Source organism: Corvus cornix, chromosome 3 (assembly GCF_000738735.6).
Source record: "Corvus cornix cornix isolate S_Up_H32 chromosome 3, ASM73873v5, whole genome shotgun sequence".
In the NCBI taxonomy this organism is placed as follows: Eukaryota; Metazoa; Chordata; class Aves; order Passeriformes; family Corvidae; genus Corvus; species Corvus cornix.
Genome location: NC_047056.1, coordinates 33,689,162 through 33,703,513, shown reverse-complemented (window position 1 = coordinate 33,703,513; position 14,352 = coordinate 33,689,162). Strand labels below are relative to the sequence as shown.

At 43.1% G+C, this 14,352-nt stretch overlaps 1 protein-coding gene across 1 annotated transcript; it reads right to left on the bottom strand.

Annotated features, from left to right (window-relative positions):
- Nucleotides 1–3: 3 nt before the first annotated feature.
- SCCPDH (saccharopine dehydrogenase (putative)) lies at nt 4–12,663 on the bottom strand. Its single transcript, XM_039568854.1, has 12 exons — nt 12,376–12,663; nt 12,088–12,200; nt 11,170–11,250; nt 10,580–10,709; nt 9,006–9,055; nt 7,423–7,553; nt 6,725–6,842; nt 5,665–5,784; nt 5,492–5,548; nt 4,419–4,530; nt 3,492–3,573; nt 4–3,057 (listed from the first exon to the last, which is right to left on the bottom strand). The coding sequence occupies exons 1-12, from the start codon at nt 12,593–12,595 to the stop codon at nt 2,952–2,954; spliced, it is 1,320 nt and encodes a 439-aa protein (XP_039424788.1). The 5' UTR covers nt 12,596–12,663; the 3' UTR covers nt 4–2,951.
- Between the last annotated feature and the right edge of the window lie 1,689 nt (nt 12,664–14,352).

Genomic DNA, 14,352 nt, shown 5'->3' with positions numbered 1-14,352 from the left:
TCGTAAGTGCTATTCGGAGAGACTTATTTATTTCTCATATTATAACCTTAGTAATGCAAATACATGTATTTACATTATGGTACATGTGCTTACAGAGTTTAAGACAGCTGAAACTAAAGCTTTGACTACCACCAAGCTGTTGGTGTATAGACTTTGACAGACAAGAAGAAGTGCCTGTCACTTCCATGTGGGCCTAATATATCACCCCAGCAGTGAGGGTTCACCTGTATTTCTTGTTCACTGAATGTTTCCGTTCTGCATCATCTGAGATGATCACAGCATGATATTTTTTGTTTATTTTATATTCCTAGTTTAAATTGTGTGTTTTAACAGGTTACTGGATTTGGTGGTTCGTCCTGTTCCTTCCCGCTCTGTGGCACAGGATGAGAGCCAGCAGTCCCCATGCAGAGCTTCTACTTCTTCCGTGGCATCCAGCCCCCTGAGATCAAATACACATCACTCCAGCTCCCAAAAGAATCTTCCAAGAGCATCCGAGCTGAATTTACTGGAGACTCCTCTTACAAATAAGGTTTGTATTTTAAGAAGTCAGTAGCAACCAACCAAACCAAAAGCTGGTGAGCTTGGTTTAAAATGAAACGCCCCTGGATTCAAATTGTGAGGTATTTTTAGTATGCATGTGGTTATTGTATACACAGTCCTTTTCAAAGCAGTAAAATGGGAACAGAGGGAAAGTTTAATTTTCAGTTACTTGCAGTGGTCCCATAGCTTTGAGAAATACGCTTGTTTTTATTGAATGGAACAAAGTAAGTTGAACGTGGACTTTTTGATCTACACTTAGCTACTTAAAGATAAAATTTGTGGCTTAACCGTGTCAGTATTTAAGTGCTGAGTAGCCTTTTATAGTTTGATGTGGATTTCTACAACCAAGAAGTGCATGCATCACTCTTAATCCAGTCACATGAATGGCAGCTAAGCAATGTCAGTGATCTCAGTCTCTGTCAGATTCAGTGCTGACTCTCTGTAGTTTTACTACTTTTGTGTTAAACTGTTACCATGCAAGGCGGTAACACCTGGTTCTGATCTTTTTGCCCTTGCCTACATGAATGAAATCATTGCCATCTCCTTAAATTATAACCTTTTTCTTGTTATGAAATATCATCTATACTATTGAACTTCTCCTTTTTAACTCTTTCAATACTGTAAGATATTTCTGAGCTAGGAAGACCTGAACACTGCTAGATGAAGATATGTAGGTATTTTTACAGCACTGTCCCTTCATCTTATGTGCAGATTGATTAATTAGTGCAGAACTAAGTTGTGGCTGTTGCTTTGTTGACAGGCATCTGGAATACAGTAACTGAAAGTGCTGCCATATGGAGTAATGGTTGTGTGCCTTTTAAAAGAGCAGCACAGAAATTCCAAATTACTGGGATAGGAGATAACAGTGCAGATAACAAGATGCTAGATTTTTGTTTCTTCAGGAAATTAATTTGAAAAATAACCTTTCTGTTGTCATGACTGAGGCTTTAAGCATTGGGGAGCCAATTGTATTTTACCCTGTCCGAGGCAGAGTGGGTCACTCCGGCTGTGGAGCAGTGCAGAGGGCACTGCATTGTGATGGTCACTGCTGGTTACATACACACCTTGTGTTGGAAAACTGCTGCCTGGTCATGGGCAGTGGGAAATGGTCAGTTCTGAACAGAAATACCAGAACCAGAGCCTGTGAACTGCACACAGGGACTGCTCTGATCTCAGTGCCTCAAATACAAAAACTCTCACGTGTAGTACAGAGCATGTTCATATGTTTCACATTCAGGGGTGATGTGACCAGAAAAGCAGTGTTTCAGTGTCCTCAGTTTCATCTAGCTCAGTGTGAAATTAGTCTGTTTGGTAATGAATAAAGTAATAACATACGTTTTTTAACTTTAGGTTACAGAAGACAGTGCAGTGACAGCATAAACTTAAGAAGCAGCACCTAAAACACCACCACCATATAGTGAACTACATCCATAAAGCAATTTTCAATACAGCTATGACACTGTAAAACATCAAGTTGTCTATGATTTCCCTCCTAATACAAAAGGTGAATGTGATGCAACTGAGGGAGACTTTTATGACCTTTATATATATTAGTAATTTTCAGAGTTTTTACAAGTTCTACTGATACAACAAAAAAAAAAGCACAGAAACAGAATTTAATGTATTCACACTCCTGAAAATCATGAAGGCTACCTTTCAAATATTCCTGTAACTCAAGGCTTCCATTGCCCACAAATACAAACCCAGCAATCAGACAGGACAAGACACTCTCATAATTGTTAATGCTAACAGCAAAAAGCAGGCTCATCAACCACAGTGTCAAGTAGTGTGAAACAGTGCAGCCAGAACCCGGATTACTTCAGGTCATATTCCAAAAACAATCAGCAGAACAAGCCTCCTTCTTTACAGAAGCAGAACACAATACAGATAACTACTACTTACCTAACTACAGAAACGACACATAGATCTGCACTAAGAACAGTTATTAAATAAAGGAAAGATTCATTGAAGATGTTAATAAAGACACATGCCAACCACGTGAGGAATAACTAGTCGTTTCATCTGCTAAGGCACTTGTGTTCCCAGGCTGCCTGCTTCACAGAGTTGCAGAATGGGGCAAAGCAAGGCAGCTATGGTTACTTGTGAAGCAGATACTATAGTGAGTCCATGAAGCAGGAACTTGAACTTAGATGAATGAGATTAAAATTCCAGAATTAGTACCCAAGAAGTTACCAATTTAATATGTCTATGAATTAACACTCAATACCCACCCTTTAGGGGGTTGCTCACTATAGCAGATACTATTATAGCTTTTAACTCAAATTTTCTTCTGTTTCTGCTGCAAACAATAGCACAGTGAAACTGTTTTATGATTAGGCTTTTGCAGCCAAATGAGTTTTATTAGAGTTAGACCCAGGAAAGGTATTAGTTCATACAGTTATGTTTTGACTTCAGACTTCAGGCTTGCTAATAACAGAGAACTCAACACCACGTTTGTTGAGGCGATCAACCAGTTTTGTTTTGGAGAAGGCAGCTCCTGGAGAATATACGCCACCCCTGTTAGTGAAAATCAAAAAGGAAAAACATTAGTGGCACAGTGAGTGAGGGACACCTTTCTGTGAAGTTAAAGATGTGCTTCCCTGACTAAGAAAGAAAAAGCCACTTTGTCCCAGAAAAGAGCGGGTGATTAATTTGGCAGGGTGGTTATAATCATAGGTTCATTTCTGCATCCAGCAAACTCTACAGAAACCATTCCATTAACTGACGATAAAGACATTGATGCAAAAGCCTGACTAAAAGCCTGTGAGTACATCCTTTCTGGTGAAGAGCAAGTGGCTTTAAATCAGCTCATGGTGAAGCACCTCCCTTGCAGAGCCAGTTGGGTGAGGTAACACAAATCCACAGGGCTGTTAAATGGATTTTCAAAGAGCAACATTTGCACACAGTAGCTTTAAGGGAGAGCAAGCTGCTCAGCGTGGAAAGGTACTTACTGTTTAGGCAGAGAAGCTGCATCTTCCAGAAGAGATACAGCTGCTTGAACCATTGCAATTGGTGTAGCAATGTATCCAGGCTCTGACAAAACAAAACAAAACAAAACCAAACCCCCCCAATGAAGTACAGTGTGGTGAAATGTAGAATGTAATCTTGCTCTCCCCTACAGCATTCTGAAGAATAGTGTCTTTGGCAATGAAATAGCCTTCTCCATGTAAGAACAGCTTTTCTTACACCTAGTAATCAGACCAGGTAGCTGGTGAAGTCCTTTAGATCTAATCCAGACAAATAACTGCTTCACATAACCACCTCTAACCACATAACTGTGACCACATCATGGTGACGGAAGTCTCTCTGACATAGCAAGAGCTTTTCCCATCCTGTGCCTAAATTCAGAGTTTTGCTGTGAGACACTTGCATTATGCCACATCTCTAGTTATTTGAAGAAGCTATACTATAGTAACTCCTTCCTGAATGTACATTCTTGCTCCCTCCAAACTTCAGGTATCATCTCCTCTCAAGGAACGACCTGATCAGAAGTATGTGATAGTTAGAAATTATACCACACCAGACCTGTTTAAATTCACTCTCAGGGAACTGGGAATAAACAAAGTATTAAGTCCAGGCTATAACAACTAAAAACTATCCTTTGAAGCCCCCTTCCTTCAGTAGGTCTGCTCTGCAAAAATGAAAATTAGAACAGGGAAAGTCAGAGGAAAGAGAATGACAAGAATGCAAATGAACTGGCTATTTCAAAAACCAGGTCTCAAATGAATTCTAGTATCCAAGTTAATACACTGTAAAGGCTGTTGACTGTTCATGTTGCAAGTGCTTCTCAAGGGTGAAAAGGGACAGCAATACAATCATAAACCTATTTTAGAGCAGAGAATGCTAGGCAAAAGCAGTCAACTGCTACTAACACGTACCTGGTCCTTTCACTTCAGTGCAGATCTTCACATTTGGTTTGCCATTCTGGGGATCCTGTCCCTCACTGTAACCCTCACCAAAAAAAGTCATTGTAAAAGAGGTTCCATCCATCTGTAGCAGACAAGACAAGCATGGTCACCAAAACAGAAACTGATTGCTAACAGGAAAGCAAAAGTATCCCAATTCTATATATAGAATCCTGCCAAATACTATAATCCATTTAAACATGAGAAGAGTTATTTTGGATTACTGCTTCAAAGGTATAATCTAAATTTTTAATTCCTTCCACTTTGTTGGAATTGTCCTTGTACTAAAGTCTGTTTGTTCTCTCAGTGCTTTCAGTCCTGACTTTTTTCTAATCAGTCTCCCTTGGTCATCACCTTTGGTAAGAGTACTCTGAGCCATCCACAGAAATACATCAGGCCCAGCAACATTACCCATTTATTTCTCATAGGAGTTACGCATACTTTGATGTCTAAGAGCAAAAGGCACGATTATTTAAATATCCAATAACTATCTGAACAGGCACACGCAATGTGAATTTGGGCCTAGGGGGGTAGTTGTGTGAGGAGTGGCTGAGGGCACTTGGTCTGTTCAGTCTGGAGGAGAGGAGACTGAGGGGAGACCTCATTGCAGTCACAACTTCCTCCTGAGGGGAAGAGGAGGGGCAGGCACTGATCTCTGCTCTCTGGTTACCAGTGACAGGGCCAGAGAAAATGGCCTGAGGTTGTGTCAGGGGAGGTTTAGGGTGGATATCAGGAAAAGGTTCTTCACCCGGAAGATGGCTGGGCACTGGAACAGGCTCCCCAGGGAAGTGGTCACAGCACCAGCCTGACAGAATACCGGAAGTGCTTGGACAATGCACTTGGGCACACAGTGTGACTCTTGAGGATGGTGCTGTGCAGGGCCAGAAGCTGGACTTTGATGATCCTAGTGGGTTCCTTCCAACCCAGAATATTCTGTGATTCGTTTAGAAATTATTTCTTTGAGGCTAAGTAGTTGACTCTAAATTACTATTCCACCATTACCACAACAATGTATTCAATAACTGTGGCATAGAACTGTCAGTTACCTGTTTCTGGGTTGGCCCTTCCTTTGTGAAGCGTCCAGCAGAGAAAAATTCCGGGTACTACATGAATAGAGGAGAGGAAAAAAAGGAAGACGACAAAAAAAAGACCAACAGTAAATTAGAGGGGGAAAAAGGTATCTCCAAACACTAAATTATTCTGTGTTTTGAAAACTTACTTTTGTCAGAAGTTTTCTTCCAAAGTTAAACTTCACCAGAAGAAGAAATAACATGCCTGCAAACATCAGCTTGATAACAGAGCCAAGACCACCTACATTCACGTAACCACCATACTGGACCTGAAGCAAGAATATATTTTCAGTGATAAGATTTACATCAATCTTTCCCATCAATTAATTTTTATAAATCAATCTACCCCCAAATTAAGATGCAGTTGTTTCATACAGCAGATATCAGTTTAAATAGGGCCTTAAACAATTATCTTAGTTCTAAGGAACTGTTTGAAGAATGCTTCACTTTATCATTCATTCTGGGAAGACAATGTAATTACAGAGTGATGAGGGAGCAAACATGGTAAACAAGAACAGAAAACCTTACAGATGTGTTTTGCTAACCAATTTCAGCCTTTTTTCCTAGATCTTCATTTTCTCCTCTTTGTGCTTTTCTTTAAGAGAAACTGAAATAGCAGTGGCAAGCCTTTCTCATTTGTAGCTTCCAAGTATATTCTTAAAGCACCATCTCACCCTCATCTCTTAACTGATGCCTGTGACCCTGTACAGCAGTTACACAGATTGTTGGTGCTCGTCTCCTCTCAGGAAACCACGGAAAACAAAAATTAAGCATCCTTTCCACCATTACGTCACACTGCCTTTACTCTGCACGCTGGAGACCCAAGCATCAAAGAAATCTAAAGATAAAAATGAGCAGCATATGAATTCTTTATCAGACTATTTACTACACTATACTGAGCTGGCTATAGCTACACAACAACAATTATGATCCTTTTAGAAGCTCTGTTGACACAGTAAGAAAAGTCTCTGCACAGAAACAGAATTTCATATATTTTTCATGAAGGCTACCTTTCAAATATTTCTGTGACTCACGATTTCCATTCTCTACAAATACACACCCAGAAATCAGGCAGCAGGAGAACCCTACAAGACACTCTCATAACTATCATGCTAACAGCCAAAGGCAGGCTCATCAGCCACAGTCTCAAGTAGCATGAAACAGGCCAGTGCACCCAGAAGACACAGTGTACAAACAACAGTAACGTACAGGTGTTTCCTGCAACTCGGTGTGCAAATAACGCTGAGTCCTTTTCACAACAGAACCATCAGATCCCATGAATGGAATGCAGTACTCCTTGAATTCCTGATTGTAAAACAAAAACCCTCTGCAAATGAAACAAAAATTAAGTCAGAAAAAAAGAAGTTCCAGTCTTCACACAAACTGAAAGAAACTGACCATAATGGCCTTACCATTACCACTTTTCTCTCAAGCATTTTTATGACATAATCACTTTTCACTGAAAGCAAGCAATTCCAAATACCTCCCTGCCTCACTCAAAATTCACTACATATATGTATCACTATATATACTTTATTATATGCACTATATCAAAGTTGAATTTGATAATCAATGTAACAGTCTTTTCATTTTTTTACTTCCATTCTACTAATCACTTCTGAAAGCAAAAGTTTGCCATATCACTAAAAGTCCTTTAGAACATGTTAACTTTGAAACCCAGTAAATGCTGGGACATGTTCTCTTGTCAGTAAGATATTAAAAAAAAAAAAAAAAAAATCAGTAAAACTGAACTTATCTTCAATTCTACTAGATGAGCATCTATGTGTTCATACTCTACTAAAGGCCTAGATGCATCTTTTTAGTATTTAATGCTGTGTTAGCAATCTGTATCATAAATACTGAAACTATTAGGAGACTGCATATTTTGCATCTTATGCTTCTTATACCTTTTCTTAAGCTTTGCACCAACTACTGGAACAGGGGCATATCCTATCTTTTTTCGAAGCTTCTTCAGGTTGCCTTCATCTGCAAGGCCATAGACAGCTGACTTCCAGGTCCCATCGTGTACACAAACACCCTTGTGACACACCATGAAACAGTGATTAGTTCAGTATTTAAAGGTTTCATATATTGTTTTAATAATGACATTAGAATCACTACATGTATTACAATTATTACATATAAGTGTTATGGTGACAGTATACTGAAATGGTGTGGATTGACTTTGGCTGGATGCCACGTGCTTGCCAAGACATTCTTATCACTCTCCTCCTAGCTAAGATAGGGAGAGGAGAAAATAAGATACAAAAATCCCTCATGTGTCAAGATAAAGGCAATTTAATAAAGCAACAGCTGCACATGGAAACAAAGGTGTCATAGTAACAAATGCCTCCCCACTCTCCTACCTCCACCCTTTTTCCTCCTTTCCCTTAGTCTTTATTGCTGAGCAGAACTCACAGAGTTTATGGAATATCCCTTTGATATCAGTTTGGGGCAGCTGTCCTGGCTATGTTCCCTGCCAGGACCTTGCCCACCCCAGCCTACAGGCGAAGGGGCAATGTTGCAGAGACAGCCTTAGTGCTGTGCCAGCACTGCTCAGCAGTAGCCAGAACATGGGTGTGTTACTGACACCTCTGTAGCGGCCTTACAAAGCACAGCACTGAGAGGGCTGCTGTGGGGAATTAACTCCAGCTCAGCCAGACCCAATGCAATCTCCATGCCTCATTCCATGTGATCTGCAACATACTCAGGGCCCACAGAATTTAATACATATCTGTATCTCTTCTAACCATCTCAGGGTAGTTAACTGTCATTACTGAAATCCCTTCGTACCAACACTTTGAACTTATGCTGTTTATTTAAACATCTTCATACCCAACATACAGATTTATACATTCCCATTAACTACTATGTCCCCTTCCTTAATGGACAGATATTATTCTCCCATTCCATGGGCTTCCTCCACTCCTCCAGATGTTTGTAAGAACAAAGATGGTCTGTAAGGCAAGATGTGTGCTCATGCCAGGGCCAGCAGCGTTTGGTTGTTGGGGATCAAGACTGGCTTGGATTGTTGCTGCATTGTTTTAACAATGACATTAGAATTATTACATATATTACACATTATTACAACTCCTACCTACAGGTATTATGATTACATGCATTAAACTACATTGAAACAACTCTCCCCCCACCAACAAACAAAAAACCCAAACAGCCAAACACTAAGCTTACTGGCAACACACTATGGACCTGTTACAGTTTCACTTGTGTAAGAATCCTTCCCACATCTCTGCAAAATAATTCTTGAAACAGCTTACCTGAGCAAAGTGTAGGTAGACAGCTCTGCAAACAGACCATACAAAAGGGTGTTTGCTTGGGATACTTTTAGTAGCTCTTGAAGAATAAAGTTCTTAGACATCGTCAAAGAACTGCCAGCTTGCTCCTTGGTCTGACTTAATGTAGCAACAGTTATTCTGATGGGCTATGGTGATGTTATCGTAAGAGTTTAAGAAGGTAGAAACCAACTAACCTCAGGCCCAGACTTCACCGACAGGAAACTCTCAACAGCAGTTAAGGTACCTGTAAGAAAGGAGAAAACATTACTTGGCACATGCAGTCATTAGTCTGCAAAGCCAGAGAATGCTCCAGTAGACTCAAACAGCAGGCCACTGACACTATCAGCTGAAAAAGCAGAGTTACGTCTTTATCTCAAAACAAAATAACATAACATTAAGATGCACAGCTATTTGAGTTAGCAAGTATTACAGGTCACTAGTATTACCTCTATTCATTAATTTTTTGTTTTATCTAATTAATGAGATAATATAATACAATCATTGAAAAAAGGGAAGTTATATTAAGAACTACATTTAGTTTTCATCCAAGTTTCAAAATAAAGGATGATGTAGGCTCTGAAAGCAAATATGGACTTAAAATTTTGGTACGCCTAAACTACAAAAAACCCGCCACCAAAACAAATCAACACAAAAATTTCCCCAAAAAACCAAAACGTACAAAATATCCCAAAACATTTAGTTTTATCACAGCTTGTGTTTTGCAAAGAATGCTTAGTTTGATGAACAGCAGAACAACACAACACCTCCAAATTCTGGTTTGTTTTGCTTTGCTTAGTTCCTTCTGAGATTGGAAAACTGTGTATGGGTAAGTTTTGGTACAGCAAGCAACTGGATAGACAGGTGGTAATGCCATAAAGTCAAAATAGGAAGAGATAAAAGACATCTTTATTCAAAACAGGTATCAAACATCAAATTACAACCTCACAAACATCCAGATACTCATTTCCATGCCCTGTTTCTCCCTCCAGTCAGATCTGAATTGAGGTTTTTTCAACTGAATGCTCACTCCAATTTAAACCAATCCCATTTAGCAGCCTTCTTAATAGTCCATAAAAGCAAAACATTTGGATACTCTTTATGGGCCCTCCCAACTGAAAGTCAGACACGATGAACAGAGTACTCTTATTTGAGATCAGGATCAAGTACTATTTACATAGAATTAAATCCTCTCAGATTTTTTCTCAAATATATTTCTCATCTTTCAGTTACCCTCTAGCTGCTATTAAAGTAAAAGGCACTGTATGGCACTGTCCTGCTACTTACACTCACACAACAGCTTCTCGGAGCTTGCAGTTGAAAATAAAACTCGGGAAACCTGATTACCCACCAATCTGTGGACCCTTTCCCACAGTCTCTTCCCTACAACATTCTCACTGTACAAGAGGCAGTGTGCTGAGGCTGCCTAGGGACATCCACACACTGGCTGAGCAGCCTGCGTGCGCCTCGCAGCTGAACATTCTGTCCTCTCAGATTCACAGAATATTCCGAGTTGGAAGGGACCCACGAGCATCATCAAGTCCAACCCTTAAGTGAATGGCCCACATGGGGATCAAACCCACAACCTCAGTGTTATTAGCACCATGCTCTGAATAACTGAGCTAACCATAACCGCATTTGGTCACCTGGTAAAGGCAGGCCAAAAGAGACGCTGAAGGAGTTTCCACGGGAGCACGGCTGCTTTAGGAAACCAGATAACAGCATAATCTGCATTTCTTTTTCACCATAAAAATACACTTATTCTAGTCACCTTTCAACTTGTCTCTGGTGTATATTACTCCCATATCCGCTGGTATGGAGTCAAAGCCGCAGCTTCCAACAACATACACTCCCTTTTCCGCAGCTTTTTCATTGTATTTCAGGTACATTCCTTCCAGGAACTGAAACACAGTCAGAACAAATATTTTAAGCTGAAATTCATTCTTAGCCATACCCAGTATTAGCCATCAGCGCTTCACAGTCATGTCATAGCACCCTCCATGCTTCAAACCACGTACAAGTACCTTTTTATATATCTATATATAATTTCTGGTCTATAGTACGAAAGTTTCACAGCAGTCAAAAGAAATGTACAAAATCCCTATGCAGAATCACAACAGAGGCTTGAAGCAGAATTCAGCAATTTGGGACTTCCAGGGAGAACCGAAGAGGCTCTTGTCATAAAAGCAAGAAAAGTAAGTATAGTGTACTTTAAAATAATTACTGCACCTTAAAATTACAGATCAGGAGGCAGAATTTGTCTTCATGTTAAGAAACATTAGCAGAAACATGAAACATACTGAACAAACACTCCTTTTGCATAGCCTTGATATAAGGTAGCAGTTTTTTACTATCACATACCTGGGGTTCTCCACTAATGTCAATGCAGCTTGCACCATTTTCAACACAAGCTTGTACCACAGGTTCTCCCAAGAATCTATACTATAGAAGGAAAGAACACCAGATGTAACAGAAGAAAACCCGCACACCACAACTCACCCGATGTGCTTTACCTAAAGTACATCCCTACAATGAAAAGGAACTTGGTGGCTATTGATTTTTCTAAGTGGGTCTAAAATGCAATAGCATTTCTATTTCTTGGGAGTGCGGGGAGAAGCAAGCATAACAAACTTCATTGCTGATAACGGAGTTTGCTGCAGACTGCTGCATCTGATTCCTCTCATAGATCAGATCACCAAGACCATCTGAATACTGCCACTAATTTCACTTTACACTTTCTGCACTCTTATTATCAGCATATTCTCTACTTAAACACTCTTAATTCAAAGACATGATCATGACCCAACTATCAGCTCGCACACTTTGATGCTCTCTGAATGCAGTGGAAATACTGCCGCTGTAAGTTTTAAAAGGGCCAAGTGCTTATGGCGGCAAGCGTGTGGGCCCCTCTTCCAGTTCCTTACTTAACCCTAGCACCACTGACGTTTTGGACCAACCCAAAACGCTGGGCCAAACTTTACCATCAGTATCTTAGGCTGCCTGTGAAAGACTGAAAACAAATCCCGATGTATTTCAGTGCGGAGACCTGTCTGTGAACCGCACCGCCTGCGACGACGGTGGGAAACCCTTCGGCCACTGCACTACGCGGCTGTACCTGGAACTCCGGGGTCGAGTTCCAAGAGCTGTGTCGTCCCTGTGCGGCCGCGGCGGCTCTCCGTGCCCCGGTGAGGCGCAGGCAGCCCGGCCGCCCGCAGCCGAGGCGCGGCCCCGGGGGAGGAGGCCGCGGGGGCACCGCCCTGCCCGCATCCCCGCACTCACCGGGCCCACGCAGCTGAGCACCAGCCGGGTCTGCCTCGCCATGGTGGCCAGCGAGCCCGCGTCGCCCACATCGCAGAGCAGCACGCCGACCTCCTCCCCGAACGCCGCCTTCCCTGCGCAGCGGAGACCGCCGTCACCGACATCGCCCTGCCCAGGACGAGCCCCCTCCTCCCCGGCGCAGCGCCGGAGCTCGCCCCGCTTCGCCCCTCAGCCCTTCCCCGCACACCTGACCCGCTGGGCCTCCCCAGGCCGCGGCGCCGCACCCCCCGCCCCGGCCGTGGCCCGTACCCAGCCGCTCGGCCGCCCGCTCCAGCACCGCCCGCAGTTTCTCTCGGCTCCGCCCGGCCACGGCCCAGCGCAGGCGGCCGCCGCACAGCTGCCCCTCGCCGGCGGCCGCCGCCGCCCGCGCCACCTCCTCCACCACGAACTGGCCGGTGAAGCCCGAGGCGCCGAACACCACAATGTCGTAGAGCCGCCCGGCCGTCTTGCTGCCGTTACCAGCCGCCATGGCGAGAGCACCAATCGCACTGACGGCAGCACCGGGCACCGCCGGGATCTTGGGCCCGGCCCGCCCCGCCGGCCCCGTGGGCACGGCCCCGCCTCCCCGCTCCGCCCGGGCTGCGCCGGTGCCCGCCCGGCCCGTGAGGGGCGGGGGTGGCCTTTGCTCGCCTTGCGACAGCTGGGAGGGGGAGAGGTGCTGCTTCCCGGGGGTTTGTCGCACCGTGAGGAAGTAGAAGTACGGCCGAGGGGGCTTGGAGCCCAGCGGCGTAAGGGACGTTTACAGCGAGAGGCCACCGTAGAATCATAGAATGGTTTGGGTTGGAAGGATTTGGGTTAAAGATCATCTCATTTCAAGCCCCCTGCCATGGCACTTTCTACTTGATCAGGTTGCTCAAAGCCTCATCCAACCTGGGCTTGAACCCCGTCAGGGATGTGGCATCTACAACCCCTCTGAGCAACCTCTTCCAGAGCCTCACCTCTTTTACAGTAAAGGGGTTTTCTCTAATATCTAATCTAAACCTACTTTCTTTCCATTTGCACCAATTCCCTCTTTTCCTGTCACTACATGCTCTTGTAAATAGTCTTGCCCCATCTTTCCTGTAAATTCCCTTCAGATACTGGAAGGCTGCAATTAGGTCATGCTGAAGTTGTCTCTTTTTCAGGCTAAACAGTCCCAATCCTCTCAGCCTTTCCTCATAGGAGAGGTGCTCCATCCCTCTGATCAACTTGTTGGTCCACCTCTGGGTCATCATTGTTTGGTCCCACAGCAGACATCCTCTCTCATGATGAGCATGGCTCTTTGCTACAAGCTGCTTTTGTAGGCATTTCAGCACAGGTAACACAGGTGGTCAGAGGACTGTTACTAATAAAAGAGAAAAATTTAATGACCTAGAAGTAAAATGAAACACTGTTCCCCCACAACTGCAGCAAACATTTATGTTCCACTCAATGACAAAAGCAGAACAGCACAAAATGTGAAATTCCTGTTGTGGCAGGGGGAAGCAGTGGCCCTGCAGAGACGCTTCAGTACGAAGCATCCATGATTGCATGGAGTGGTGAGGCCATGTTTTCTGTGCTTTTCATGGCCAGGCTGCTCACCTGAATTCCGGAGGCTCGCAGCAAGTTACATGGGAAGCAGCCTTGTTAATCCTGCTCACTGGCCCTTTTTCCCAGGGAGCACCTACCACATCTGGATTGCTCCCAACAGAGGCCCGTCTAACCTGTTTTAAAACCTCCAGTGATAGATGCTTGCACACCGTTCCTCAGGCAGTCTCCTCCTGCATTTGTTATACATATGGCAGGAGACAAGAAGCTAGATCTTCTAGATCTTCTACAGCTAGAAGCTGTAGTTTTAGGTCCATACTATTTCTTCTGTTTCTTGAGGCCATTGACAAAAGATTTAATCCTTGAAGAGTGCATAAAAAGATGCTGCAGAGCTGGAAACTGTCATGCATCTCCTCAGTCCTTCCTATAATAAAAAGATTCCTTGGATTTTTTCCTTACAGGCCACTTCGAACATCTATTTCTCCTGTTCTCTTCTGAACTATCTCCAGCTAATTTACTTTTTTCTGTAACTTAATGTTTGTTCACTACTAGACCGCACATTCACACTGTCAGTGCTAAATCAGTTGAGAAGGTTATGTGATAGCATATTTGCATCTGTTTCTACATGACTCAAACATTTGCCTTCTTTTTTTTTCTTCTGCAAGCGTCACATTGTTGCTGCACCTGCAGGTCATGATCTGTTCCACCTCAGAGGCTTTT

Coding starts and splice junctions, on each gene's coding strand:
- SCCPDH (XM_039568854.1), bottom strand. CDS start 12,595: ATGGCGGCTGGTAACGGCAGCAAGACGGCCGGGCGGCTCTACGACATT. Junction 4,531..5,491: donor AAGGGCCAACCCAGAAACAG/GTAACTGACAGT, acceptor TGTCTGCTACAG/ATGGATGGAACCTCTTTTAC. Junction 3,574..4,418: donor CACTGAAGTGAAAGGACCAG/GTACGTGTTAGT, acceptor TTGTTTTGTCAG/AGCCTGGATACATTGCTACA.